General features: G+C 45.2%; 1 protein-coding gene across 16 annotated transcripts in view; it reads left to right on the top strand.

The window, feature by feature from the left end:
- Positions 1–27,247, top strand: part of hspg2 (heparan sulfate proteoglycan 2) — a 515,715-nt gene that overhangs the window by 470,396 nt on the left and 18,072 nt on the right. For 10 of the 16 annotated variants that reach the window (XM_078239169.1, XM_078239171.1, XM_078239172.1 and 7 more), the window contains 10 exons: positions 58–202; positions 1,489–1,591; positions 4,338–4,447; positions 7,930–8,038; positions 9,851–9,949; positions 10,684–10,905; positions 12,179–12,423; positions 15,211–15,382; positions 16,428–16,550; positions 22,896–22,946. In XM_078239169.1, coding sequence (XP_078095295.1) covers positions 58–202; positions 1,489–1,591; positions 4,338–4,447; positions 7,930–8,038; positions 9,851–9,949; positions 10,684–10,905; positions 12,179–12,423; positions 15,211–15,382; positions 16,428–16,550; positions 22,896–22,946 — 1,379 coding nt within the window. The remainder of the gene's footprint in view (positions 1–57; positions 203–1,488; positions 1,592–4,337; positions 4,448–7,929; positions 8,039–9,850; positions 9,950–10,683; positions 10,906–12,178; positions 12,424–15,210; positions 15,383–16,427; positions 16,551–22,895; positions 22,947–27,247) is intronic. The other 6 variants (XM_078239173.1, XM_078239177.1, XM_078239184.1 and 3 more) reach the window with 1 other exon arrangement.

Consider the following 27,247-nt stretch of genomic DNA (forward strand, 5'->3'; position numbering starts at 1 on the left):
TTATATTCCACACAGTTTCCTGATATTTGTTATAAATGCGCGTGCTTGCTTCCAAAGGTTCGACGTGGGTTCTGGCATGGCCACCATTCGCCACCCTAACCCCATCTCTCTGGGAGAGTACCACACTGTGGTGTTATATCGAAACTTAACTCAGGGCTCGCTATTCGTAGACAGTGACCTGCCTGTCAATGGGAGTTCTCAGGTAGGATCAGTATTTCAGATGTTGAGGGTGCGTTTGGGGCTGCTGGCTTGCTGTGTGGTGATGTTTGTATTGTGGATGTTTGCATTGCCTGTCGAACACTTGGGAGTTCCTCAAAAAACTAGCTTGGCTCAGACAACTCGGCTCCTGAGTCAGAAGGTTGTGGGTTTGTAATAGTTCGAGGGCGACTCAATATGGCTTGAATCAACAAAGGCTTTATTGCCAAACAATAAGAATAATATATACACAACAAGGTCAGACTGAATTACACTGCGACTGCTGTGCTCAACTGCCTGGCTCCAACTGCGAGTCCCTCCTTTGACCCGTGGTACGCGCCCTCCTGCCGATTGGCTCAGCTTCCGGCCGGGACAATCCATAGAGTCCAGCCCAATCAGGCGGCCCTTAGGAAATGATCCCCCTTTAAAGAGCCAGGGTACTACAGGGTTCAAGTCCCATGCCAGGAGAATATAATCCAAAGTGACACTTCAGAGCTGTGCTGGGAGTGCTGCATTTTTGCAGTGTTTCAGGAAAGATATTGTACTATCTGTTTATTCAGCTGCTGGTCAGAGATTAGCTACCAGCCCTCCTGGTGTCTTAGCCAACATGTCTCCCTCAACCAGCACCATCAATTGTACTAGCATAACGAGAGAGACTGCACTTCAAATGTAGTGAGTTGAATGTGGAGCAGTTCCTGATGTCCAGAGGACGTTGAGGTGCTGGATAAGTGCACTTTCCTCCTCAAGAAAGAAAGATTGAAATGACACTTACCACAACCTGAGGCAATCTGTGGCCAGTGAAGTACTTTTGAAATGTAGTCGCTGTTTAAATGCTGAAGACCGTGATGCCCTGTTTCCCTCTTCCCGAATCCTGTTTATCTCTTTTCCTGCATCCAACTCCACAATCCAATTTTCAGCTTTGTCACAGTTTTCGCCTCAGTCACTAACCCTGGAATTAAATTCCACAGCCTCGCAACACTCGAAATGGAGCGATTTTACTTGTCCACCTCAAATGCTTCATTCAATCTTGTATCTCTGGCTAATCATTCAGGCTTAACCTGAACCCAGGCTTAACCTGGTGTTGTTAAAACTCTTACTGTAATCATTCTTGACCCATCAACTACTGGAAAGAGTCTGTTTTGATCTATGTTACCCCATTCTTTCATAATTTTACACATGGTGGTGACATTACCTGGTAACCTGTTGCGTTCCTTAAGGAGAAAGACCCATTTTTTCACACCTTTCCTCATGTTTTATTCCGTCCTATTTAAGGTATTTTACTCTTTATTTCAGGGAAATTTCCGAGGTCTGGATTTGAATGAGGAGCTGTACGTGGGTGGATACCCTGATTTTGACAACATTTCAAAAGTCACTGGAAGCAACAGTGGGTTTATGGGTAAGAAAGCAATTCAGAGAATGGCTGTACAGAGTCTTAGGTTAACTGTTAAAGAGATGCCCGAGGACCATTGTCAGTAGCATCTGTCACATTCAATCTTGGATAGAATTTCTACAGTGCAGAAAGAACAAAGAACAGTACAGCACAGGAAACAGGCCCTTCGGCCCTCCAAGCCTGTGCCGCTCCTTGGTCCAACTAGACCAATTGTTTGTATCCCTCCATTCCCAGAATGCTCATGTGACTATCCAGGTAAGTCTTAAACGATGCCAGCGTGTCTGCCTCCACCACCCTACTTGGCAGCGCATTCCAGGCCCCCACCACCCTCTGTGTAAAAAGCATCCCTCTAATTTCTGAGTTATACTTCGCCCCTCTCACCTTGAGCCCGTGACCCCTCGTGATCGTCACTTCTGATCTGGAAAAAAGCTTCCCACCGTTCACCCTATCTATCCCCTTCATAATCTTGTACACCTCTATTAGATCTCCCCTTATTCTCCGTCTTTCCAGTGAGAACAACCCCAGTTTACCCAATCTCCAAACGCAGAGGGGCCTGGGTGTGCAAGTCCACAGATCCTTGAAAGTGACGTCACAGGTGGAGAATGTGGTGAAGAAGGCATATGGCATGCTTGCCTTTATAGGACGGGGCATAGAGTATAAAAGTTGGGGTCTGATGTTGCAGATGTATAGAACGTTGGTTCGGCCGCATCTGGAATACTGCGTCCAGTTCTGGTCGCCACACTACCCGAAGGACGTGGAGGCTTTGGAGAGAGTACAGAGGAGGTTTACCAGGATGTTGCCTGGTATGGAGGGGCTTAGTTATGAGGAGAGATTGGGTAAACTGGGGTTGTTCTCCCTGGAAAGATGGAGGATGAGGGGAGACTTAATAAAGGTGTATAAAATTATGAAAGGCATAGTTAGGGTGAACGGTGGGAAGCTTTTCCCCAGGTCGGTGGTGATGTTCACGAGGGGTCATAGGTTCAAGGTGAAGGGGGGGAGGTTTAACACAGATATCAGACGGACATATTTTACACAGAGGGTGGTGGGGGCCTGGAATGCGCTGCCAGGCAAGGTGGTGGAGGCGGACACACTGGGAGCGTTCAAGACTTATCTAGACAGCCATATGAACGGAGTGGGAATGGAGGGATACAAAAGAATGGTCTAGTTTGGACCAGGGAGCAGCACGGGCTTGGAGGGCCGAAGGGCCTGTTCCTGTGCTGTATTGTTCTTTGTTCTTTGTTCTCTCCTCATAGCTAAGACCCTCCATACCATGCAACATCCTGGTAAACCTTCTCTGCACTCTCCCTAATGCCTCCACGTCCTTTTGGTAGTGCGGCGACCAGAACTGGACGCAGTACTCCAAATGTGGCCTAACCAGCGTTCTATACAGCTGCATCATCAGACTCCAGCTTTTATACTCTATACCCCGTCCTATAAAGGCAAGCATACCATATGCCTTCTTCACCACCTTCTCCACCTGTGTTGCCACCTTCAAAGATTTGTGGACTTGCACACCTAGGTCCCTCTGTGTTTCTATACTCTTGATGGCTCTGCCATTTATTGTATAACCCCTCCCTACAGAAGGAGGCCATTCGGCCCATCAAGTCTTCACCAACTCTCTTGACAGAGTATCTTACCCAGGCCCTCTGCCCCTCCCTATCCCTGTAACCCTGACATTTACCATGGCTAAACTACCTAACCCACACAAATCTTGGGATACTAAGGGACAATTTAGCGTGACCAATCCACCTAATCTGCACGTCTTTGGAGTGTGGGAGGAAACCGGAGCACCCGGCGGACACCCACGCAGACACAGGGAGAATGTGCAAATTTCACACAGACAGTGGCCCGAGGCTGGAATTGAGCCCAGGTCCCTGGCACTGTGAGGCAGCAGTGCTAGGCACTGTGCCACCGTACTGCCAAGTTTTTCATCAAGTGTAGCCTAGTACGTCTCGAGGTGGTATAACCCCATCCAGATTTCAGTGAGTTGAACTGTCAAGCTTGCCCACTAAAGGTCAAAGTTTGAGTGTGAGCTGCCTCCAATCACCCCAAACTATTCGTCTACACCAGAGAAGGTCGAGATGTAACCATGGCAACAATGGAAAGACTCCACCATCAGTTTCCACCTACCCAAAGTCGACCTGTAGTTCATCATTGCTTCAACAACTTGAACAGTTGGCATAAAAACAGAAAATGTTGGATAAACTCAGTGGGTCTGGCAGCATCTGTGAAGAGAGAAACACAGTTAACATTCCGAGTCCGTATGACCCTTCTTCAGAACAGTTGGTATTGTGATGCTGAAACTAAAATTTCAGGCCAGGATTTTCCACTCCCGTTTCCGCCCACACTGTTTAATAATCCCAAAGGGATGTGTGTGACATCATGTGGAGATGCCGGCATTGGACTGGGGTGAACACAGTAAGAGTGGAAATTTCCACTCCATCTGACGAAGGAGCAGCGCTCCGAAACCTTATGGTATTTGCTACCAAATAAACCTGTTGGACTTTAACCTGGTGTTGTGAGACTTCTTACTGTGTGACATCACACAGCCGTTGTGCGAGAATCATTCACAAAGTTCCCCGAGACTGCGGTGCTGCATTTCATTGCAGAATGTAGGAGAGAAAACTATTTTGTATGTCTTTGAAATCAATTGTGGAAAAGAAACCTCTTGGTAAACATTTAACAGATATGTTTGCAGAATGAATAATACAGTGATCAGTATTTCACCTGACTCTCTCTTCCCCCTCATCAGGCTGTATCCGCCAGCTCATAATTCAAGGCGATGAGGTGATCTTCTCTGCTCCAGAACTAAAAGCTAGAGGAATATCCAACTGCCCAACCTGCAAAGACAATCCTTGCAAGGTACAATTCACCAACAGGGCTACTCAGATGAAGATCCAGTGGCTGGCTGCCAAGTGAAAATTTATTTTCACAGTATCAGGGAGTTTGTTGCTGCGTTTTCATGTCCTTTCTTTTTTTTAACAAGTTCTCCACCCTAACATTCCATTTCCTGGCTGAGATAAGTACAAAGAACAGAGAAAATTACCCAACAGGACAGGAACAGGCCCTTCGGCCCTCCAAGCCTGCACCGACCATGCTGTCCGACTTAACTAAAACCCCCTACCCTTTCGGGGACCATATCCCTCTATTCCCATCCTATTCATGTATTTGTCAAGACGCCCCTTAAAAGTCACTACCATATCTGCTTCCACTACCTCCCCCGGCAACGAGTTCCAGGCACCTACTACTCTCTGTGTAAAAAATCTGCCTCGTACATCTCCTTTAAACTTTGCCCCTCATAACTTAAACCTGCGCCTCCTAGTAATTGACTCTTCCACCCTGGGAAAAAGCTTCTGACTATCCACTCTGTCCATGCCTCTCATAATCTTGTAGACTTCTATCAGGTTGCCCCTCAATCTCCGTCGTTCCAGTGAGAACAAACCAGGTTTCTCCAACCTCTCCTCATAGCTAATGCCCTCCATGCAAGGCAACATCCTGGTAAACCTTTTCTGTACCCTCTCCAAAGCCTCCACATCCTTCTGGTAGTGTGGCGACCAGAATTGAACACTATATTCCAAGTGCAGCCTAACTAAGGTTCTATAAAGCTGCAACATGACTTGCCAATTTTTAAACTCAATGCCCCAGCCGATGAAGGCAAGCATGCCGTATGCCTTCTTGACTACCTTCACCTGCATTGCCACTTTCAGTGACCTGTGTACCTGTACATCCAGATCCCTTTGGCTATCAATACTCCTAAGGGTTCTGCCATTTACTGTATATTTCCTATCTGTATTAGAACTTCCAAAATGCATTACCTCACATTAGCCCGGATTAAACTCCATCTGCCATCTCTCCGCCCAAGTCTCCAACTGATCTATATCCTGCTGTATCCTCTGATGGTCCTCATCGCTATCCGCAAATCCACCAATCTTTGTGTCATCTGCAAACTTACTAATCAAACCAGTTACATTTTCCTCCAAATCATTTATATATATGTTACAAACAGCAAAGGTCCCAGCACTGATCCCTGACGAACGCCACTTGTCACAGCTCTTCATTCAGGAATGCTTAATAAGTAGCTTACTTTCAGATCTCTGCCAATGCAATCCTCTAATATGAGGTCCACAAGCTTGGCATGGAATCAATGATTCTCTCATTGGCTTCCTTAATGATGCAAAATAACTAGGCCTCTTTCAGCACCTCCTTCATCAGCATAGTCGAGTTGGGGAATTTTTGGAATATAGTGTTATTACTAGACACACACCTGTGAGAATAAAGAGTTCTGCACCAGCAAAGGGGCACATTGCAAAGATCTTGAAATATTACACGGCCCATTGGTTGCAAAGTGACCTTACAATAGTTGTACATTTGCACAAATTGCTATATCTACTCTAAGCTCCCTCCTGGTATATTTGGGTGTTGAATAAGGCCATTCTCATGAAGTGAATGATGGTATCAGGGTAATTGCTTTAACTTCATGAAGGAAAGGAATATATACGTGGCATTTGTTCATGAGCACATCCAATAACTTCATGCAGAATTTAAAAGGGAACACTGTTCCTGGTTAGAGAGTATGTGGAGGGAGGATTCTCTGGTCTCCTCTGGTCATTCTCATGACGGGAGGCAGTGCGCCATTTACCGGCAACGGGATTTCCTGGTCCCACCACTGTCAATGGGATTGCCCATTGATTCCACCCCCTACTGCCAGGAAGCCGCAGTGGGGGCTGTGCCATCGGCGGGACCAGAAGATTCCGCTGACATGAACAACCGCAGAATTCTAGCCTGCATCTTTCCGTCAGGTCCAGACGCCAGCTTGAGGATTATTTTTTGTCGTTAACCCAGGCATCACTTGACTAGTTTATTAGAGTGTGACAGCACACAAGTCATGGACATGGGCCCTCTTCTCCAGTCTAAAATTCTAAGAGTTTGGACATTTGGATGATGGATGTTTGCACAGGGAAGGTAAACCATGTCCATTCAAATGTAATCAATTGATGTAACCATAATAAGTCATTGAATCAGGAAATGTGCATATTGGGGACAGCATAGTTACCTTGAGTTAATGATTCCTTAAATTTAAAGGAATTAATGTGGGGATGAATACTCAAAGACATTGTGGAACGTGACATTAATATAGGTAACATAGAAGATATTCGGTTAGAAGGTAAAACCAGTTTATTTTTATTATCTCATAATCCCTGAAAAAATCAGTTTTATTCCAACCAGGATCTGCATAAATCAATAAAAAGTCTGAGAAAAATCACAAGGGACTGGTAGATGAGAAGACCATTCAGCCCATCCATTCAGGGAAACCAGCCATCTTAATTCACCCATTCAGAGAGATTTCAAAGTCCGCATCGCATCCTCACTCCTCCAGTGCTAAATCAAAATCATCACTGAAGCAACTCCAGGGTTTTTGTCTCTGTCCCTCCCATCGGAAAGTCCGTTACAAGTGATTAATCTCATTAGTTTCAATCCTTATTCTCTTTCAATTGAAAGTAATGTTTTGGATTAACCTTTCCCGTTCAGTTTATGCACCCCTGCAAGGGTTTCATCGCAAAGCTCAAAAGCTCAAAGGGTAGGATTTTCCACGGCAGGTGGGCGAGCCATACACAACACCATAGACCTCAGCAGGACCAGAAGATACCACCAGTGGCCAGTGATGAGCCGCCTCTGGAAAGTCTACCATGGTGGAAAGGTGGGGAGGAATCCCAGCCCACGTTTCGTCAGTTTAAAAATAAACAAATGCAATTTATTCTCCATTTTTCAAGGCCTTCCTGAATTATGATGGAATGAAAAGATCTTTAGAAGGAATTGTCCCTCTAAACTGGTAAACTAGTTCCTTACGCTCCAGATTGTGGCGTTTCTGATGTGGCACAGGCAAGTGAATATACGAACAGTGATCAATGGCTAAAGGCCCTTTGGCCCATCCTACCAATCCCACACATTTGTGATACCTTGTCAATCGCAGAGTGCGCACACTCCTGATCCCAAGTTAATTGCTTGATTTTAGTCTGATCAGCTGTCATTTAGCAGCGCAAGAAATGAGGCACTTTTAAATCACTGAAGTTAAACATCCTTACTACTTAATCTCTCATCATTCACCAGGGTACGCGTCAATAAAAGTGGAATGCACACAGGACTTGCAGACTTGCAATCATTTTGATGTTAAACCTGATGTGTGCTGCTGTGCTGGAGTACAACACTTTGCTAATTCTGTCAACATTCTAGTTAACATTTTACAGTGACATTAACGGATAATGTCGCGACAATTAATTAATCGTTGCTGTAGGTTGACGTCAGTATTGAGGATTCATTAATGTAGCGACCTTGATGTTTTTCAGAATGGAGGTCTATGTGTCGACTCTGAGACTAGCAGCTATGCGTGTCACTGTAGGTCAGGATATACTGGGAGCAACTGTGAACATTCACTGGCTCTGCACTGTCACCCAGGTAAGCGTGTATTCAGAACTGCTTGAACATAAAAGAGAATGCTTGGCTCATTCAGCCTGGTTTTGACCATCAAGAGGGTAAACCCAATACTGGCCCTTCATTTCTCATCATTTCCAAAATAATTGAAACTGACCAGCTGGGGATGGACTGCCCATGACGATTGAGTGTTCTCCATTGGATGGAGGCGAGATGTTGGTCCCAATGTGTCAACTCAGCAAACTGGTAGCAGTCCTCTCTAAGTCAGAGGCTGTGGGTTCAGGTCTCACTCTGGTGTGAATGTCTAATGCAGTACTAAAGGAGTGCTGCATTGTCTGAAGTGCCACTTTTCAAATGGGAGATGAAACCAAAGTCCTACGTGCCTAATTAAGTTGAGTGAAAAGCAGCGGGCAATATCCTGGTCAATGTTTACCTCTCGACCAGCACAATGAAAGCAGATTAGAGGTGATCTTATTGAAACATCCTGAGTCGTGTGATTTGATGGGGTGGATACTGAGAGGATGTTTCCTCTTGTGAGGGGAGACTAAAACTTGGGGACATAGTTTAAAAGTAAGAGGTCTCCCTTTGAAGACAGAGATGAGAAATTTAGCCTCTCAAAGGGTGACTCAGGTGTGGAATTCTCTTTGTCAGAAAGTAGTGGAAGCTGGCTCATTGAATTTATTCAAGGTAGAGTTGAACAGATTTTTATTAGACAAGGGACTCGAGGGTTAAGGAAGGTAGAACTGAGACAAAAACTGAAAATGCTGGAAAAACTCAGCAGATCTGACAGCATCTGTAGAGAGCGAATAGAGCCAATGTTTCAAGTCAGGATGACCCTTCATCAGAGCTTCAGTCAGCTCTTGACAAAGGGTCACCCAGACTCGAAACGTTGGCTCTATTCTCTCTCTCCACAGATGCTGACAGACCTGCTGAGATTTCCCAGCATTTTCTGTTTGTTTCAGATTCCAGAATCCGCAGCATTTTGCCTTTGTTATAAATAGAACTGAGACCACAACCAGGTCAGTCCTGATCCTGTTGAATGTTGGAGCAGTTTCAAAGGGCTGAATGGCCTACTCTTGCTCCTAAGTTCCTAGATTATCTAGTAATTTATCACCTTGCTGTTTGTGCAGCCTTGCAGTGTACACATTGGCTGGCGTGTGTACTACAGGACAACAGTAATTGCATTTCCAGGATATTTGATTAACTATGAAGCACTTTGCAATGCACTGAGGATGTATGTCACATCCATACAAGTTTTCATAAACTTGCCTACACCGTCGCAGCATCTCCCAGTGGCCAAACAGCTGTCTTTGAAGACACAGTTAAGTAGATCATCCAAGCGTGATCATCTGATTGTAGTAAGCTCATAAACTCAAAAGATTAATGAAGGAAACTATATTTTCCAAGATGGTTGGGTCAGGGAGATAACTGTGCATGGTAGTAACTACAGATTTAGTAACTACGTGGAAGGTTATATAAGGTGTTTAGTGATCCCTTTGTTTCACAACTAATACTATCCAACAATAATCATTGAGACTTAAGATCTTAATGCTGGAGTGGCTAAAGGCACATCTTCTCTATTCTCCATGAAATGAGCTCCTGTTTTAAACGATGCCATTATGGGAAGGTGGTGAAGAGATTCTACTGGCTATTTATCCAAGTGTTGGCAGAGGATTTACATTCCAGGCTGCTGCTGGGTCTCTGACCTACAATGACCCAATGCGTGGGGACTTATGGAAGGGCAAACTGGAGCAATGCCTTGGCCTAGAAAAATCTAATAACGTCAGAGTTCTGTGATGAAGTTGCTGATGCCTGATTTGTGGTTTGGACCTGCAGAAGCCTGTGGATCAGATGCTACTTGTGTGAACAGAGCGGATGGCCTTGGGTACAGCTGCCGATGCCACCTGGGCAAACGAGGGACAAAATGTATGGATGGTGAGTCTCAACATTTAGTTTTGATTCTAAGACAAAGTTATCCCACACTGAATAACTTAACAATAGCGAAATGACATTCCAGTGCATGATAGCTGTCTTTTTAAAGCAGTTGACTTATTGAAATTATAGTCATCCATAAGCTTGTTAAAGTTTATTTATTAGTGTCACAAGTAAGGCTTACATTAACACTGCAGTGAAGTTACTGTGAAAATCCCCTAGTCGCCACACTCCGGCTCCTGTTCGGGTACACTGAGGGAGAATTTAGCAAGGACGATGCACCTAATCAGCACGTCTTTCGGACTGTGGGAGGAAACCGGAGCACCCGGAGGAAACCCACGCAGACACAAGGAGAATGTGCAAACTCCACACAGACAGTGACCCAAGGCTGGAATCGAACCCGAGTCCCTGGCGCTGTGAGGTAGCAGTGCTAACCACTGTGCCACCGTGCCACTTGTAGTAAATGATGCCAAATATCTTTTAATTTTTCAAAAAATAGCTTTATCTTGTTGGTGAGAATACAATGGAAATAGAACACTCCAATTTAGTCGATGAATGTCAACTCCTGCTATTCCAAGATCAGATACAGCAAAGGTCCAGTACAAAGCCAAGCTTCATTTTCATTGCCCAAATAATGCACATTACCCTCAAACTCAGAAGATCTCCACCTGTATTTTTTCAATTCCTTCACAGGATGTAGGCCTGACTTTCATTACCTGCCTTTTGTTGCCTCACAGGTGTCTTAATTACAGCTCCTTCCTTCAGAGGACGTGATTCTTTTGTGGCGTACCCACCACTGAGCAATGTTCACAATGAGCTAACGATCGAGCTGGAGTTCAAACCTCGCTCACCCTCCGGCCTGATGTTCTACAGCAGCGGGCAGAGAATGAAAATGAATGACTTTGTCTCTGTCGCCATGCTCAACGGGCACCTGGAGTTCCGCTACGACCTGGGGTCAGGTAGGTGACAACTAATCTGGATCAATAATGCCTTCCATGAACCTAGCTCAGTCTTCATGTGCGGAGCTCCTCCAACAATCTGCCATTTGGTTTTCTCTGACCGTGAGCATTGTACACATTTTCTGGGGTGTTGCATATTTGTGCCACCTTGCCTGTTAGATCCATTTGTAGCCTCTAAGCAGTTGTTATTTTGCAAAATTAAGCTACTTCCTGATCCCAAGTGGAAGCAGATATATGGCAGGGGCAGGGTCCTGTGACAGGTGGGCAGTGGTCTTTGTCAGACTGATGCTCTATGGTGACAGGGAGTATTGCTGGGTTTTGCAGCATCCCACAAGCTGGATTCTCCGTGGTAGGAGAGGAAGTTAGTGATGGAACCAGGAGCTGTCTGCTTGCCACCTGAATCCCACTCCACCCAAATTCCAGTTGGTGAGGAGAAGGTGCCTTTTCTCACTACTCCCCTTCTAGCAGAGAGTCTGGAGGTGCCTTGAGGAATTCAGTCGGTATTCTTCCTGCAGCCCAGTGAGACTCGCACTAACTTGAGAACTGGTCCTTAATTGAATTTTAGGAAGGAAGGACCCTACCTAAAACCAGTGCCTTATCTTTTGAAATATCGGTACTTTGTCCCTTTTGGAGAATTCCAGAACTAAATGCCTATGTCCTTCAGCCTTTCCCATTGCTCCACATTCTTTGGTGAGAGTGCAGGATACTGCTCCAACTGCTACAGCATCTTTGGAAAACCCAAAAAGCTGTTTGCCTCCCGATTAGGCTGTGGAAATTGTCACATTCCCAAACTTTAGCTGTCAGCGTGCAGGAGTCCAGCTGCAGCACACTTTTGGAGGGGTTCCAGGGAGCAGTGGAGGCCTTTAAAGGAGTGAAGGCCGTGTGCGCTATGCCAGGCCCGAGACCGTTTCTGAGGAGTTCCATTCCCAGCACAACCCCCCTCCCCTTGTTTACCAGAAATAGCCAAAGGAAAAGGAAAGCTGGTTATTTGCAAACCATGTTCCCAAAACAGACTCATTATTCAACCTTGGAATGTGCTCCCCTCAGGTACTGTGAAAAGAACCTCAGTGTATTCGCCTCCTGACTAGAGAAAGGGGCTCGGTCATCTGGCCGTTCAGTCAACCCATACATCTCAGAACAAAAGAACCTCCTTACTGTGTTTGCAGCTCTTCATTAAGGGACAGATTTGTGAGAAAGTGTTGATATCACTGCTGTAAGTGCATGTGTCATTGCGTCCATTTACTCAGTCCAAACCCATTTGGGATTTTCACAGGGCTTGCCGTTCTACAGAGTGCCAAACCAGTGGCTCTCAACAAATGGCACAGATTGAAAGCACATCGACACAACAAGGATGGCTTGCTGATTATTGACAGTGAGAAAGAGATCAGAAGTGTCTCTCCAGGCAAGAGCCAAGGTCTCAACCTCCGAAGCCCCATGTACCTCGGTGGTGTTCCCAGAACGGAAGTCCTTCCCACAGTGGTAAACGTCACAGAGGGGATGGATGGCTGTATTACTGAGGTGAGTCTCTGGAACTAAGGGCCACTCAACACCAATGTCCACCAAGAATTGAAGAAAGCCTTCTTATTATCACACATCCACATTATGTACTTTCTCCCATCTGCTAAACACCATTCCTGAGCTGAGGATGAGAGGGATTTTCCCACTGTTCCAGGCTCTATTGCATTCTGCGATTAATCTATATGGAACCAGTAAGAGCAACCTGCCATGGTCTATTCCTCACTTCGCCCTCCCCATCACCCCTCTTCCCCAACGCCCAACATCCTGACCCAGGTGAGAAACTCACCTTTGGGTTTGATTTCCTCTGCTGCTGCACAAAGTAACCCAATGGTGTAAAACTGTTTTGTGCTCTGCTTCATTGAACTGGTTTATTCTAAACAGGTGAAGGACTGTGTTAAAATAGCACACAATGGAACTCGGTACAAATGGGCTAAACCTGCGGCAGTAGACCATTCAGCCCTTCTAGCCTGCTCCACCATTCAATGAGATTGTGAATAATCTTTTGCTTCAAGGCCATTTTTCTGCACTATCCCCATATCCCTTGATGTTTCTAATATATAAAAATCTATCCATCACAGTTTTGAACATGTTCAATGATGGAGCCTCCACAACCCTCTGGGTCAGAGATTCGCCACTCTTTGCGTGAAGAAATTCGTCCTCATTTCAATCATAAATGGTTTGCTCCTTATTCTGAGACTCTGTTTCCTGGTTAAGACACCAAAGTTAAAGTTTATTTATTAGTCACAAGTAAAGCTTACATTTACACTGCAAAGAAGTTACTGTGAAATTTCCCCAACCCTACCCTATCGAGCCCTGTAAGAATTTAGTATGTTTGAATGAAATCATCCCTCATTCTTCTAACCTCATACATGTCTAACCAACTCTGAGTACGACTGTCATGGAGGCCCCCACCCCCATGTACCCAATCCTTTTCTAACTCGGAGTTTGAGTAATAACAATGCTCCTTTTAGTTGACGTGAACATTGTATTCAGTTTATTTTGATGCTTACACAGCTCAGCTTTCACCAAAAGTCTTGCAAGGCATTGTCAACACAGATTTCAAAAGGGATGTACGGGTTAGGTTGATTGATCATGCTAAGTTGCCACTTAGCGTCGGGGGGGATTAGCAACGTAAATTGGTGGGATTACGGGGTTAGGGCCTGGGTGAAAGTGTTACTGGTGCAGGCTTGATGGGCCAAATGGCCTCCTTCTGCACTGTATGGATTCTGTGATTTATGCCTCACAGCGCCAGGGTCCCGGGTTCGATTCCCGGCTTGGGTGACTGTGTGGAGTCTGCACATTCTCCCCGTGTCTGTGTGGGTTTCCTCAGGGTGCTCCGGTTTCCTCCCACAGTCCAAAGATGTGCAGGTTAGGTTGATTAGCCATGCTAAATTGCTCCTTAGCGTTAGGCGGATGTCAGGAGAATTAATAGGGTAAATTTGTGGGGTTACGGGGATGGGGCCTAGGTGGGATTGTTGTCGGTGCAGGCTCGATGGGCCAAATGGCCTCCTCCTGCACTGTAGGAATTCTATGATTCAATGGAAAGTCTTGTCAGCCAACCTCAGTGGATTATTTGAAGGGGTAACCAAGAGTAGACAAGGTTAATGTCGTGTGTGTAACTTATCTAGATTTCCAAGAGGCGTTTGATAAGGTGCCAAGCAATAGACTGATGAATATGCTGCAAGATCCAAAACTGAGGGACAATTAGCAGGATGGATCACTGCAAAACAGAAAGAAGTCTCACAACACCAGATTAAAGTCTAACAGGGTTGGTCTGTAACCTGGTGTTGTGAGACTTCTTACTGTACCCACCCCAGTCCTACCCTGGCATCTCCACATCATGCAGAACAGAAAGCAGAGAGTGTGATTAGCTCAGAAGGGTCGATGATGGAAATGGCCGTCTGCAAGATTCAATGCTGGAAGCACCACTTTCACAATTAGTGTTAAAAATTTCAACTTTTGAATCAAAACTGTAACTTCTAAATTGGAGAACACCAAATTGAGGATAGTCAACACTGAGGCGAACTGCAGCAAATTGTGATACATTAAAAACCTGCAGAAGGGGCCCATAACTGACAAATGAATTTTCCTGCAAATAAACGTGGGGTGGTCCATTTTGGAAAGAAGGGTAAGCAGCTTATGTATCACTTTCAAAGTAAGAAACTAAATGGGGGGGCAAAGAGATCTGGAACCTAAATGTGCAAACCAACAAAAGGATTGATGCTAATTAATAAGGTTGTAAGGCAAACCGAGCACTAGAGTTTATTTCTGGGGGCTGAAATTGAAAAGTAGAGAAGTTATGTTAAACTTGCATCAACCTTGCTTCAACTTGTGTTTGTTCTTGTGGCGAAGAACCATAATTAGAGGCCACCCATAAAAGATAGTCACCAAGTAGTCTGGGTGGGTGTACCTACATCACATGGTCTGCAGCCAGTCAAGAAGACAGCTCATCAGCACCACCTCAAAGGCAATTAAGGATAGGCAAAAAACGCTAGCCTAGCCAGCGACACCCCGTTCCGTAAAAGAATAAAAAATATTAAATAAGGAATTCTGAAGAAACCTCTTTGTCCCGGGAATGGTAAGAACATGGAGGCCTTTACCACAGGATGAGGCAAATAGTATAGAGGCATTTAAGATGAAGATAAATAAGTATTTGTGGGTGTTAGGTAGAGTTAAATAAGGAAAGACAGAAGGAAAATCAAATAGTGGATAAAACTGGTTGGGCTGACTGGGCTGTTCCTGTCACCACATTCTGTGTAATTCCATCTCTCCCTCTCCATTATCCAGGTGTCTATTAATGGGAAGAAGGTGGACCTCTCCTATACCTTTACGGACAGCCTGAATGTTGATCAATGTTATGACAGCTCGCCGTGTGACCGTGTGCCTTGCCTACACGGTGGAAGGTGTATAGTAACTGGGGAGTATGAATATCAGTGCATCTGTACAAATGAATATCAGGGTGAGTCTGCAGGAAGAATGAACTGCTTTTTGTTTTATTCACTTCAAGTGTTGATGGACAGGGGCCTTGTAATTAACGAAAAGGGTTTAAACTTACTCGGGCTTACATCGGCAAAGTAACACTGGGGAGGTGAAGACCAGATTATTGTACTTTGTGTATTAAAACACAGTTATGGATAGGTGTGCAATTTAGTTGCAGATAGTGTGTAGAGTAAATCTTCTACCTCTTGTGCTATTGGTAACACCAGATTGTGACTCTACTGACAATTATCTACCAGTTAAAGTCATAATGCATATTTTATCCAGAATTGCTGGGGACTTGATGATTGACTAAATGTAACATTGTCTTCAATGTTCGGGTTCATCCCCAACTGATTCAGACTAAAATGCTGTCTTTTTCCAATAGCTTCAGGAGTAAGAAAGTTTGGACAAGGATAATGTTGTAGATGTGAAGTGTTTGGATTTTCACACTCACGTATCTGTCCTTGACCTGTTACGTAGTCTGAGTGAAGGCCAAAGCCAACTGACAGAGACAAGCTGCAGCTCGGAAGCCTGTTGAAGAAAATTTAGAATGGGGCCCGCCATTAAATTTGGGAGGACTGGCGAAAAACCTGCGTTTTCAGGTCATCCAAGCCTCAAATTTTCTCTCCCTCTACCCCAACTGCCTTCCCACCTAACAGTTATCATCAGGGTCAAAAGATGCCTCGCCCCTGCTCTCCATGTCTCTTATTCACTTGCCCTTTTCTCTTGAAACATAGCATTACCCCCTGTTCTTTTCATTGGAAACCTGTGTTCATTTTCAATCCAAAGATGTGTTGGTTAGCCATGCTAAATTGCCCCTTAGTGTCCAAAGATGTATAAATTAGGGGGATTAGCAGAATAAATATGTGGAAAGGGGCAGAGGGTGAGCCTGGGTAAGATGCTCTGTTGGAGACTTGGTGCAAATTCGATGGGCCTAATGGCCTCCTTCTGCACTGTCGAGATTCTATGATTTTGACCTGATTAACATAAACTGGTGTTTAATTTGAACTCTACTCTGATTCTAGGTGAGAACTGTGAAACCTTCCTGGACAAGTGTGTGCAGGGGAATCCTTGCATGAACGGTGGGACCTGTGAGAAGAACCAGTGCTGGTGTCCAATGGGATATACTGGACCGTACTGTGAGCTAGGTACAGACTGAGAGACAAATGTTTCATCACAATGCCAACCCCTTGAAATCCTAGAACCTTTCAAAAATGTTCCATAAATCCTAAACGGAAATGTTGGTTTAAGATCTAATTAATGATCTTCAAAGGATCTCTTTAATGTTTTGACAAATATGAGAGCATATTTGATATAATCTATTGTAATTATCTTTAAACCGATGCTGTTTCTGAGTTGTGGTATCAAGTTATCTCTGAACAATCCATCTGTTTAGTAATGGAGAATGCTACTGTCATTTGATATTTCCTTAGCCACTCGAGAGTTTTACTATCAAGGACAACAATGTTTATTTGTGCACTCCTCTTAGAATGTAAAAATATTTCAAGATAACTCACAGAGGCATAATGAAGCAAAAATGAACACCAAACTAAAGAAGGAGAGAATGAGGAGGTGATGATTAAAGGCTTTGTGGAAGTGATGAGTTTTAAGGGGGGGTCTTTAAGGATGATGAGAGGGAGGTGCAGTGGTAAAAGGAGGGAATTGGAAATGGGGCTTAGTCAGATTGAAGATCCGTCAACTAATGATGGGGCAAAGGGAGTGGTGAATGAACAGGAGGCCAGAGTTGCAGAATCCAAAGCACTTTAAGGTTGTATGGCAGAAACGGGAAGAAAAAAGCAGGAAGGAGTAAAGCACCAGAAAGAGTATTTGAATTTTGAGGTGTTAGGAGATGTGATGAGCAGTTGAAGACATGAGGCATAATTGTCCTGATGTCCATTTTGAGCAGAGACCTATAACTGTCATGACGAGGTATCAGAAAGCTGGGGGCGTCATGTTTTTGACCCTATGCTCATTCTTGGGCAATGTGATGGAATTTCTGGTATGCCCTCTTGATGGGCAAGATTTCTTGCAAGCTGAGTTTCACCAAATTCTCTCATTAATGTGCAGGGTTTCCTTGATCAGTTTGACCACCTGTTTTGGTTTGGCTGAGGGAAGTACGGTTGGTTACTCTCACCCAAAGTTAAAAACTAAGTGGGAGTCATATGGGCTAGTGAACAGGTTGATAGTAACTATTCAATTAGGATTCCCCAAGTTTAAAAGCTAGCAGATATAATTTTCCCATCTCGATTCACTGCAGTAAATGGTGTCTGACACTTCCACCTTTCTGTTGGAGAGTTGGAATTATACATTGAACTGTCAATGTCCATTGAGAAGTGATTGTTAAAATCTCCCGCAAGTATTTTTAGTTGCGTGCCAGGCAGCTTGACTGCATATCAGAACCTTGGGCAAATACTGTGTGCGCAATTGCCTTGCTCATCAGTGTGGTTTGGAATCCATGTGCCAGGCTGCCTGGGTTTCTGAACTGAAAGACCAACTACAATAGTGCAAATTTTAAGGTGGCGCCTTATAATTGTCTCCCGCTACACACTTTCCCCTTGCAGCTGTGAAAAATAGGCTGATTACTGCTGTCCCCACGTGAATGTCTTCTGTATCATCTTATTTCTCAAATGCTGAGGCCCTGGTTCTTATTTCAGCAATTATACATAAACTTATAGGAATATTATTTTTTTTTACATCCCAATGAGTTTATTTTAGGAAAGTCAGAAATTTCAATGTCCCACCACCATTAGTCATAGATTCTTTGTAGTTTTCTTTGGAGAAGAGCGTTGTTAAATTTTATCAAATTGCACAACATTGCTTTGTTGTGATTAATGATTAGATAACAGGGGGTGTGCACAATGCAGCTTGTGAAACAAAGGAAAGAGGGCCAAAGGAAAGCGTTCCATGGGAAAAATTTGTCTCTCTTCAGGCCATGTGAACTCTCCCACACTACAAGTAGTTTTGTTCTTGTATTGAGTGGATAAAGAAGAACTTGCATTGATACAGACCCTTTTCCAACCTTGGGATATCCCACAGCTCCTGACAGCCATTGAAGTATGGTTGCCATGGAGCCACTGTTGTAATGTAGTAAACATGGCAGCCATTTTGTGTGCACAAGTTCCCACAAATCACAGTGACATAAACAATGTGACCATTTGCTTTCCCCACATTGTGTTTTTACTATTTCCCAACAACATCCTCCACAGCATGGAAGGGAGATGGGACTTAAAGAAGGCCCGGGAATTACAATTTTTCTGGACCAGCGAATGAGTTCCCTACTCAACCGTAAAGCACCTGGCCAACACTTGTCCTCAACTAAGATTGCCACCAGATTTTACCAAACTTATGTTTCTAAGTTTTAAGCACGATATATTTGCTTCCACTCTCAAATGGCGAACACCGATCATTTTGTTGTTTGCTGAAGTGCTGAGGGCTTGCCTCACATTGCGGCAATTATATCTAAGCTTACAGCAATTACAGCTTCAGTTACTTATGCCTGCTCTGAGAGGATTGCTTACTAACTGAGTAGCGTGAATTCTGCAACTTCTCTGATGAATGTAGTCTTCGGGCATGAGTAAGGTCTGAAGTGGACAGCAAGTCATTTTTGTGGCAACACGAGTAAAAGGTCAGAAGGCTGTTGGAGTTAAGTTTTTGTTGCCCGAGGAAAGCTGGATCGGAAGGGATGCCACACAAGTGCCTGAGGTTATTTAAGTCCTTAATTACACTGCAATCAGTAATTGGCATGGGCACTGTCTGGGAATCTGGATTCAAAGCATATATACCCAACCACCGCCTGATTACCACATCAATAAACTGCATGTGAGGATGGTACATTAACCTTGCTCCTTGAGAGTGGACCGAGAACAGTTGACAGCACTGAGTTGAGCCTGTGTAGGGAGGCTTTGCAGCTTGAACATTGGTGTCATCCAAGTTTCACAGGTTTGAAGAATACCATCTGGGCTGCAAAATGGCTGATCATTTCCAATCTCCCACTCTCCAGTTAGAAATAAATCTTACTGCAATATCGCAGCTGAGATCCTGTATCCTGGTTAGTACATTGCTTCCTTGTTAGTTTATAATATCCAATCTCTCTCTGCATTGACTTATCTATTCATGTTCTGAAAATCTGATCAGAGATCGTAACATCGATGATCCCATTCTGGCCAAACGAAACCTGGTTCAGAGCTGGCCATATTTAAATTCTGGAAACAGGACCATCTCACCACCCCCACTGCCAACCCCACTCTCCCCACAGTGCTGCTGGAGACCAACCCCGCACACTCCACAATGCTGCTGGAGGCCAACCCCACTCTCCCCACAGTGCTGCTGGAGACCAACCCCGCACACTCCACAATGCTGCTGGAGGCCAACCCCGCACGCCCCACAGTGCTGCTGGAGACCAACCCCGCACACTCCACAATGCTGCTGGAGGCCAACCCCACTCTCCCCACAGTGCTGCTGGAGACCAACCCCGCACACTCCACAATGCTGCTGGAGGCCAACCCCACTCTCCCCACAGTGCTGCTGGAGGCCAACTCCACTCTCCCCACAGTGCTGCTGGAGACCAACCCCGCACGCCCCACAGTGCTGCTGGAGACCAACCCCACACGCCCCACAGTGCTGCTGGAGGCCAACCCCACTCTCCCCACAGTGCTGCTGGAGACCAACCCCGCACACCCCACAGTGCTGCTGGAGGCCAACCCCACTCTCCCCACAGTGCTGCTGGAGACCAACCCCGCACACCCCACAGTGCTGCTGGAGGCCAACCCCACTCTCCCCACAGTGCTGCTGGAGACCAACCCCGCACACCCCACAGTGCTGCTGGAGGCCAACCCCGCACGCCCCACAGTGTTGCTGGAGACCAACCCCGCACGCTCCACAGTGCTGCTGGAGACCAACCCCGCACGCCCCACAGTGCTGCTGGAGACCAACCCCGCACGCCCCACAGTGCTGCTGGAGATCAACCCCGCATGCCCCACAGTGCTGCTGGAGACCAACCCCACTCTCCCCACAGTGCTGCTGGAGGCCAACCCCACTCTCCCCACAGTGCTGCTGGAGACCAACCCCACACACCCCACAGTGCTGCTGGAGGCCAACCCCACTCTCCCCACAGTGCTGCTGGAGACCAACCCCGCACGCCCCACAGTGCTGCTGGAGACCAACCCCACAGTGCTGCTGGAGACCAACCCCGCACACCCCACAGTGCTGCTGGAGACCAACCCCGCACGCCCCACAGTGCTGCTGGAGACCAACCCCGCATGCCCCACAGTGCTGCTGGAGACCAACCCTGCACGGCCCACAGTGCTGCTGGAGGCCAACCCCGCATGGCCCATGGTGCTGCTGGAGTCTAAACCCGCACGGCCCACAGTGCTGCTGGAGACCAACCCCGCACTCCCCACAGTGCTGCTGGAGACCAGCCCCACACTCCCCACAGTACTGCTGGAGACCAACCCCGCACTCCCCACAGTGCTGCTGGAGACCAACCCCGCACTCCCCACAGTGCTGCTGGAGACCAACCCCGCACGCTCCACAGTGCTGCTGGAGACCAACCTTGCATGGCTCACAATGCTACTGGAGTCCAACCCCGCACGGCCCACAGTGCTGCTGGAGACCAGCCCTGCATGGCCCACAGTGCTGCTGGAGACCCCCCCCCCATACCCCACAGTGCTGCTGGAGGCCAACCCCACATGCCCCACAGTGCTGCTGGGGATCAGAGGCAAGTGACAACTGTTCTCAACTAACTGAGTGCAGTTACGCAACACTCAAGAAGCTCAGCACCATCACTTGGCTGATGAGTGAGACTGATGAAGCAATAATTGGTCTCTTTGGATTTGTGTTTCTTTGTGGACAGGACATACCTGGGCCATTTTACACATCTCCAGGTTGATGCCAGTGTTATAACTCTAGCGTAACAGCTTGGCTAGGGGCATGACTAGTTCTGGAGCACAAGTTTTCAGGACTCTTTCTAGAATGTTCTCAGTGCCCATGGCCTTTGCAGCATCCACTGCCGTCAACCATTTCTTGATATCACATAGAGTTCTTTTTCCCAGGGTGGAAGAGTCAATTACTAGGGGGCACAGGTTTAAGGTGCGAGGGGCACGGTTTAAAGGAGATGCATGAGGCAAGTTTTTTACACAGAGCGTGGTGGGTGCCTGGAACTTGCTGCTGGGGAAGGTAGTGGAAGCGAATACGATAGTGACTTTTAAGGAGCATCTGGACAAATACATGAATAGGATGGGAATAGAGGGATATAGTTCCCGGAAGAGTAGGGGGTTTTAGTTTGGTCGGTGCAGGCGTGGAGAGCTGAAGGGCCTGTTCCTGTGCTGTAATTTTCTTTGTTCTTTGAATTGAAGACTGGCATCTGTGATTGCTGGGGACATCGAGCAAAGATCTAGATGGATCATCCACTCAGCACTTCAGACTGAAGATGGTTGCGAATGCTTCAGCCTTATATTTTGCATTGATGTGCTGGGCTCTCCCATTATCGAGGATGGGGACATATGTGGAACTTCCTCCTGTTATTTATTTAACTATCCACCACCATTCATAACGAGAAGTAGCAGACCAGCAGTGCATTGATCTAATCTGCTGATTATGGGATGACTTAGTTCTGCTAAAGAATGCTGTTTAACATGCATGTAGTCTTTGTGGTACAGCTTCACTAGATTGACATTTCATGTTTAGGTATGTTTTAAGCTGCTAAATTTGCTTTAACTCTATTCCATTCCGCATGACAGTACCACACAGTACAGTGGGATGATTGTCCTGAGTTCAAAAACAGGAACTTGTCTTAAGGTCTGTCCTGTGGTCATTCCTGCCTATAAGCTCATGAACTGATGCATCATTGATCGATAGTTTGGTGAGGATGAGGTCTTTGTTAGCCCTGTTGCTGCCTGCCACATGTCCAGTCTGTTGGATCTGTTCTTCAGGACTTGGCCAGCTCAGTCAGTAGTGGTGCTATCGCGCCACTCTTGGTGTTGGACGTTTTGACATCCTCACCCAGAGGACCTTCTGCACCCTGACAACACTCAGTGTTATGTTCAATGTGGAGCGGTGTCAATTCATCAGCTGAGGTGAGGTTGGTAGATGGTAATCAGCAGGAGATTTCTTTGCCCGTGTTTGACCTGATGCCAAAATGCTTCGTGGGGTCAATGTTGAGGGCAGTCAGGGACACACTCTCTTAAACATATACCACTGGTCGACCTGTGGTCCTGATGGAACAGGACATACCTGGAAATGTTGATGGAAGAATCTGTGACACTGGCTGGATGGTCTGATTTGGTAAGTGTGACTGTGTCGAGCTGTTGCTTGACTAATCTGTGCAACAGCTCTCCTAGTTGGGCGCAAGCCCCCAACTGTTAGTGAGGTGGAGTTTGCAGCATGGACTGGGCTGGGTGCGGGCACTAACATTTCTTCTACCCCAAAACTAGGAAATTGAATGATGCACAACAACATACAATGGCTTGTTAATGATTTTATTTACGCCTACACAGGTATGTCTGCTGTTACTTCAGCACCAGAATGGCAGATGGAGGGTAGTGCGGGTAATGTCATTTAGTCTGTGTTGACTTTTAATCTAACAAGGAAATGATGATAGTGTCTAATTTGGCATGACTCCTAGTCCTAGTTGCCTATAATCCCATTTGTAACATTTATTTGTTAAATGATGCACTGAAACCTGAGGAAACGAGATGCATTTCTGGCTGTTATGATGCAGCATGCCTCAGCCCAGGACAGTTGTAGATTGACTGATATAAATGTTGCCCAAACACAGGCCAGATAGAGAGAGCAATGTCTAATCTTTAGTCTGGATTCAACTTTTAGACCATCCTTTAGTGCGTAGCGACAATTTAAAGGGCACTTTTATTTTTCACGTCTTTTGTTTTGTCTGGGATTGCCAATCCTCAGTGACCATAAACTTGGAGGATTTATCAAATAACCTCCCACAACTAATTGGCCAAACAGCTTTTAGTCCCATTTTTGATATCTTTATATTTGTAAAATAGAAATTTTAAAAATTAATAATCCCCTTAAATTTTTCAAGCACTTGAAATGCCATAGCATACAAGGCTACGGACCAAGTGCTGGAAAATGGGATTAGAATAGATAGGTGCTTGATGGCCGTCACAGATGCGATGGGCCAAAGGGCCTCTTTCTGTGCTGTAAAACTCTATGACTCTCGCAGAATCTTCTCAGAAATTTTCAGGCAATTAATCTTTAGTTGCCAGGGGTTCCAACATGACCCTAGGTTTGTCATAGCTTCGCTATGCTTTGTTGGATCAAGAATAATCACATGCCTTCCTTCAGATGGGAGAATGGATTAGCCTAGGTCAAGACCTTTCCCATTGGTGGGGCCATTGGCTGAATGAATTGCAGGAAACAGAAGCTGGATGTGGTTGATTGAATGGTTGCTTCAGCCGCCCTCAGTGTGGACCATCCTGGGACTGACTGATTATCAGGTCCAAAACCAGGACTCGATCTCAATGTTGAGCACCATGTTTGTAACCAGCTGAGCCACCACATTACCGTGAAGGGAAGTCCTAGCAATGCTTCAATGCCATAAATGATTACAAAAGCATTTAAATATAATCATCTTAAGGGTTGGATCAGTAGTCCAATAGCTGCTGCCCAATCTGTGAAGAAATGATTTGTGTTGAAACTTAGAACATAGAAATAGAACATAGAAAAACTACAGCACAAAACAGGCCCTTCGGCCCCACAAGTTGTCCCGAACATATCCCTACCTTTTAGGCCTACCTATAACCCTCCATCCTATTAAGCCCCATGTACTCATCCAGGAGTCTCTTAAAAGACCCGATTGAGTTTGCCTCCACCACCACTGACGGCAGCCGATTCCACTCGCCCACCACCCTCTGTGTGAAAAACTTCCTCCTAACATTTCCCCTGTACCTACCCCCCAGCACCTTAAACCTGTGAGCTCTCGTAGCAGCCATTTCCACCCTGGGAAAAAGCCTCTGAGAGTCCACCCGATCTATGCCTCTCAACATCTTATATACCTCTATTAGGTCTCCTCTCATCCTACGTCTCTCCAAGGAGAAAAGACTGAGCTCCCTCAGCCTATCCTCATAAGGCATGCCACTCAATCCAGGCAACATCCTTGTAAATCTCCTCTGCACCCTTTCAATCTTTTCCACATCCTTCCTGTAATGAGGCGACCAGAACTGAGCACAGTACTCCAAGTGGGGTCTGATGAGGGTCTTATAACTTGAAAATGGAGTGCATAAAGAAGTAGCAAGGAAGGAACAGAGAGGAGGATAGACAAGGATCAATAGTTTGTTTTTGATTTGGGCTTAAAGGAAAGCCCTTAGCCCAAATCCAATCCTGTAGTGCATCATTTAGCTCTAATCTAGATCTGACCACATACTAACACTTTCATATAGTGTCTTTAACGCATCTGTTGGATTGAGATAACCCTGTCTAATGTGATATCCCGTATTATAACTTCTGTGGGAAAAGGAAGAAAACGTTTAAACAAAAAAAACACAAAGCATCTCCCCCAGTTGAGGACAAAGTGTTTTGGTGCCTTAATCACCGACCACAAAAACCCCTTTTAGCTGAGGATTAGAAGTCTGACTCCCTGTTCAGCCCTGAAGCATGTGCTAAATGGCAGTGTCTTCAATAGAGAAGCGTGATGTGAATAAGGACAGCTGATGGAGAAGTTCAACTGGTCCATATCCTTGTCTCATTGTTGAGTCTACATAAAGACACATGAAATCTATGCTGGCCATACTCGTATTCAAGACACACTATATGAAAGAATTCACCAATTGCTTTAGCAAAATTAACCCTAGTAGTTGACAGTATTCCTGGATTGCAAATTCTGTTAAATGATTACCAGAATTTAGCATTCAGCAACAAATCTAGTGATAATTTTGTACGGTTATTGATTACATGTTAAAGTAAATGATGGGGGATGCTATTCAGTTTTAAAAATGTTTTTATGAGCCAGTGTGAAAACTATCTACCATAGTAAAAAAAACATTTTTCTGTTATGAGAGAGTATGTTTGCAATCCCTACTTGTATTTAATTATCTTCCCTCCCCAGAATTGAGTTTAAAGGCTAACTATTGAAACCCTTATTCATAAAATGATGACGAATAATAGATGCCAGGGAGTAATCTCAAGTATTCAGTTAGGTTGAAGTGTTCAGCTGACATACACGTCAATCCTCCAGCTCACGTTTGACATTAATATTTGGTGTCTGTTATTTTGATACATACAATTTCCAGTTGATGTGAGTGTTTTAATCTGATTTATATCTATCTTGGTGCCGGGTACAGTCTGATGAATATAGTCCATACAGTCTCACAGTTGGGTGGACCCTTTTGGCTAACTTTATTGCTAGTGGAACTCGTGCATAATTAACATATTCTACATTCAGTATATATAACCACCATCTACTATCTGTGCTTTTATGGGAAGGATTGTGTTTCTGCCTGTTAAATTGGAAAAGAGAAAAAAAACATTTCATTTCCGTAGCATTTTTCACACCCGCGGGATGTTCCATAACTTGAGAAGAAGGAGCCAGTGTTAGTCACATAGCCCCTCGGGCTTGCTCCACCATTTAATACAATGATGGCTGCTCCTCTGCCTCATTTTCCTATCTGTTTCCTATATCCCTTGATTCCCCACGAGAAACCAAAGCTCAGTCCATCTTAGACTTAAATATACTCAAGGATGGAGCATTCGCAAGCCTCTGGGATAAAGCAGTCCAAAGATTCACAATCCGTTGAGTGAAGCCCACCGGGCCTGCACCAACGCATGACGCCTTTCTAAGCCAGGAACCTTTTTGCCTTTCCATTCCCTCTATAGAGATGGACCAATTAGACTGGGCGGCCTGTTTCTATGTCATTTCTAGTGAATCTTGGAGTTTTTTTAGCCAACTTAGTTGCCACAAACAAAGTTGTATAATGGGATTAGAATAGTTGGGTGGTTTGTCTTTGACCAGCGCAGACGTGATGCACCAAAAGGCCTTTTTCAGTGCTGTAGACCTCTATGACTCTATGAAATTTCACCTCATCTCAGTCCTAAATGATTGACCCCCCCCTTATCCTGTGACTGTGCCCCCTGTTCTAGTTTCCCCATGATGTGGAGATGCCGGCGTTGGACTGGTTTCCCCAGCCAGGGGAAACAACTTCTCCATTTATACCCTTCAGAATCTTTTCACTCTTCTAAACGCAAGAGAGTATAGGCCCAGTTTTCTCAGACTCTCCTCATAGGATAACCCTCTCATCCCAGGAATCAATCCAAATGAACCTTCATTGCACTGCCATGAAAGCAAATATGCTCTTCCTTAAATATGGAGACCAAAACTGCACACAGTATTCCAGGTTTGGGCTCACTGAAGCCCAATACAAATGTAGCAAAACTTCCTTATTCTCCTACTCCAATGCCTTTGCAATAAAAATTTAACATGCAGTTTACTTTCCTAATTGCTTGCCGTACTTGCACGCTAACTTTTGTGTTCTTTGTACAAATATCCCCAAGTCTCTCCCAACATTGAAAAGTTTCATGTTTTTTAAAAAAAGTTCTGTTTTTCTATTCATATTACCAAAGTGAATAACCTCATGTCTCTAACCCTCCACATTATACTCCATATGCCACCTTATTGCCCAACTTGTTCCGAAGCCATTGGTGTACTTTTTGAAGTATAGTTGCTGCTGTAATGTAGAAGACGTGACAGCTAACTTGCGCACTGCAAGCTCCCAGAAACAGCATTGTGAGAATGACCAAATCATCATCTTTGGTGATGAATAGTGTTGATCAGGACACTGTGGGAACTCCCCTAATCTGCAGGGAGGTGATGGCCCAGTGGTATTATCGC

Source organism: Mustelus asterias, chromosome 22 (genome assembly GCF_964213995.1).
Source record: "Mustelus asterias chromosome 22, sMusAst1.hap1.1, whole genome shotgun sequence".
Taxonomy (NCBI): Eukaryota; Metazoa; Chordata; class Chondrichthyes; order Carcharhiniformes; family Triakidae; genus Mustelus; species Mustelus asterias.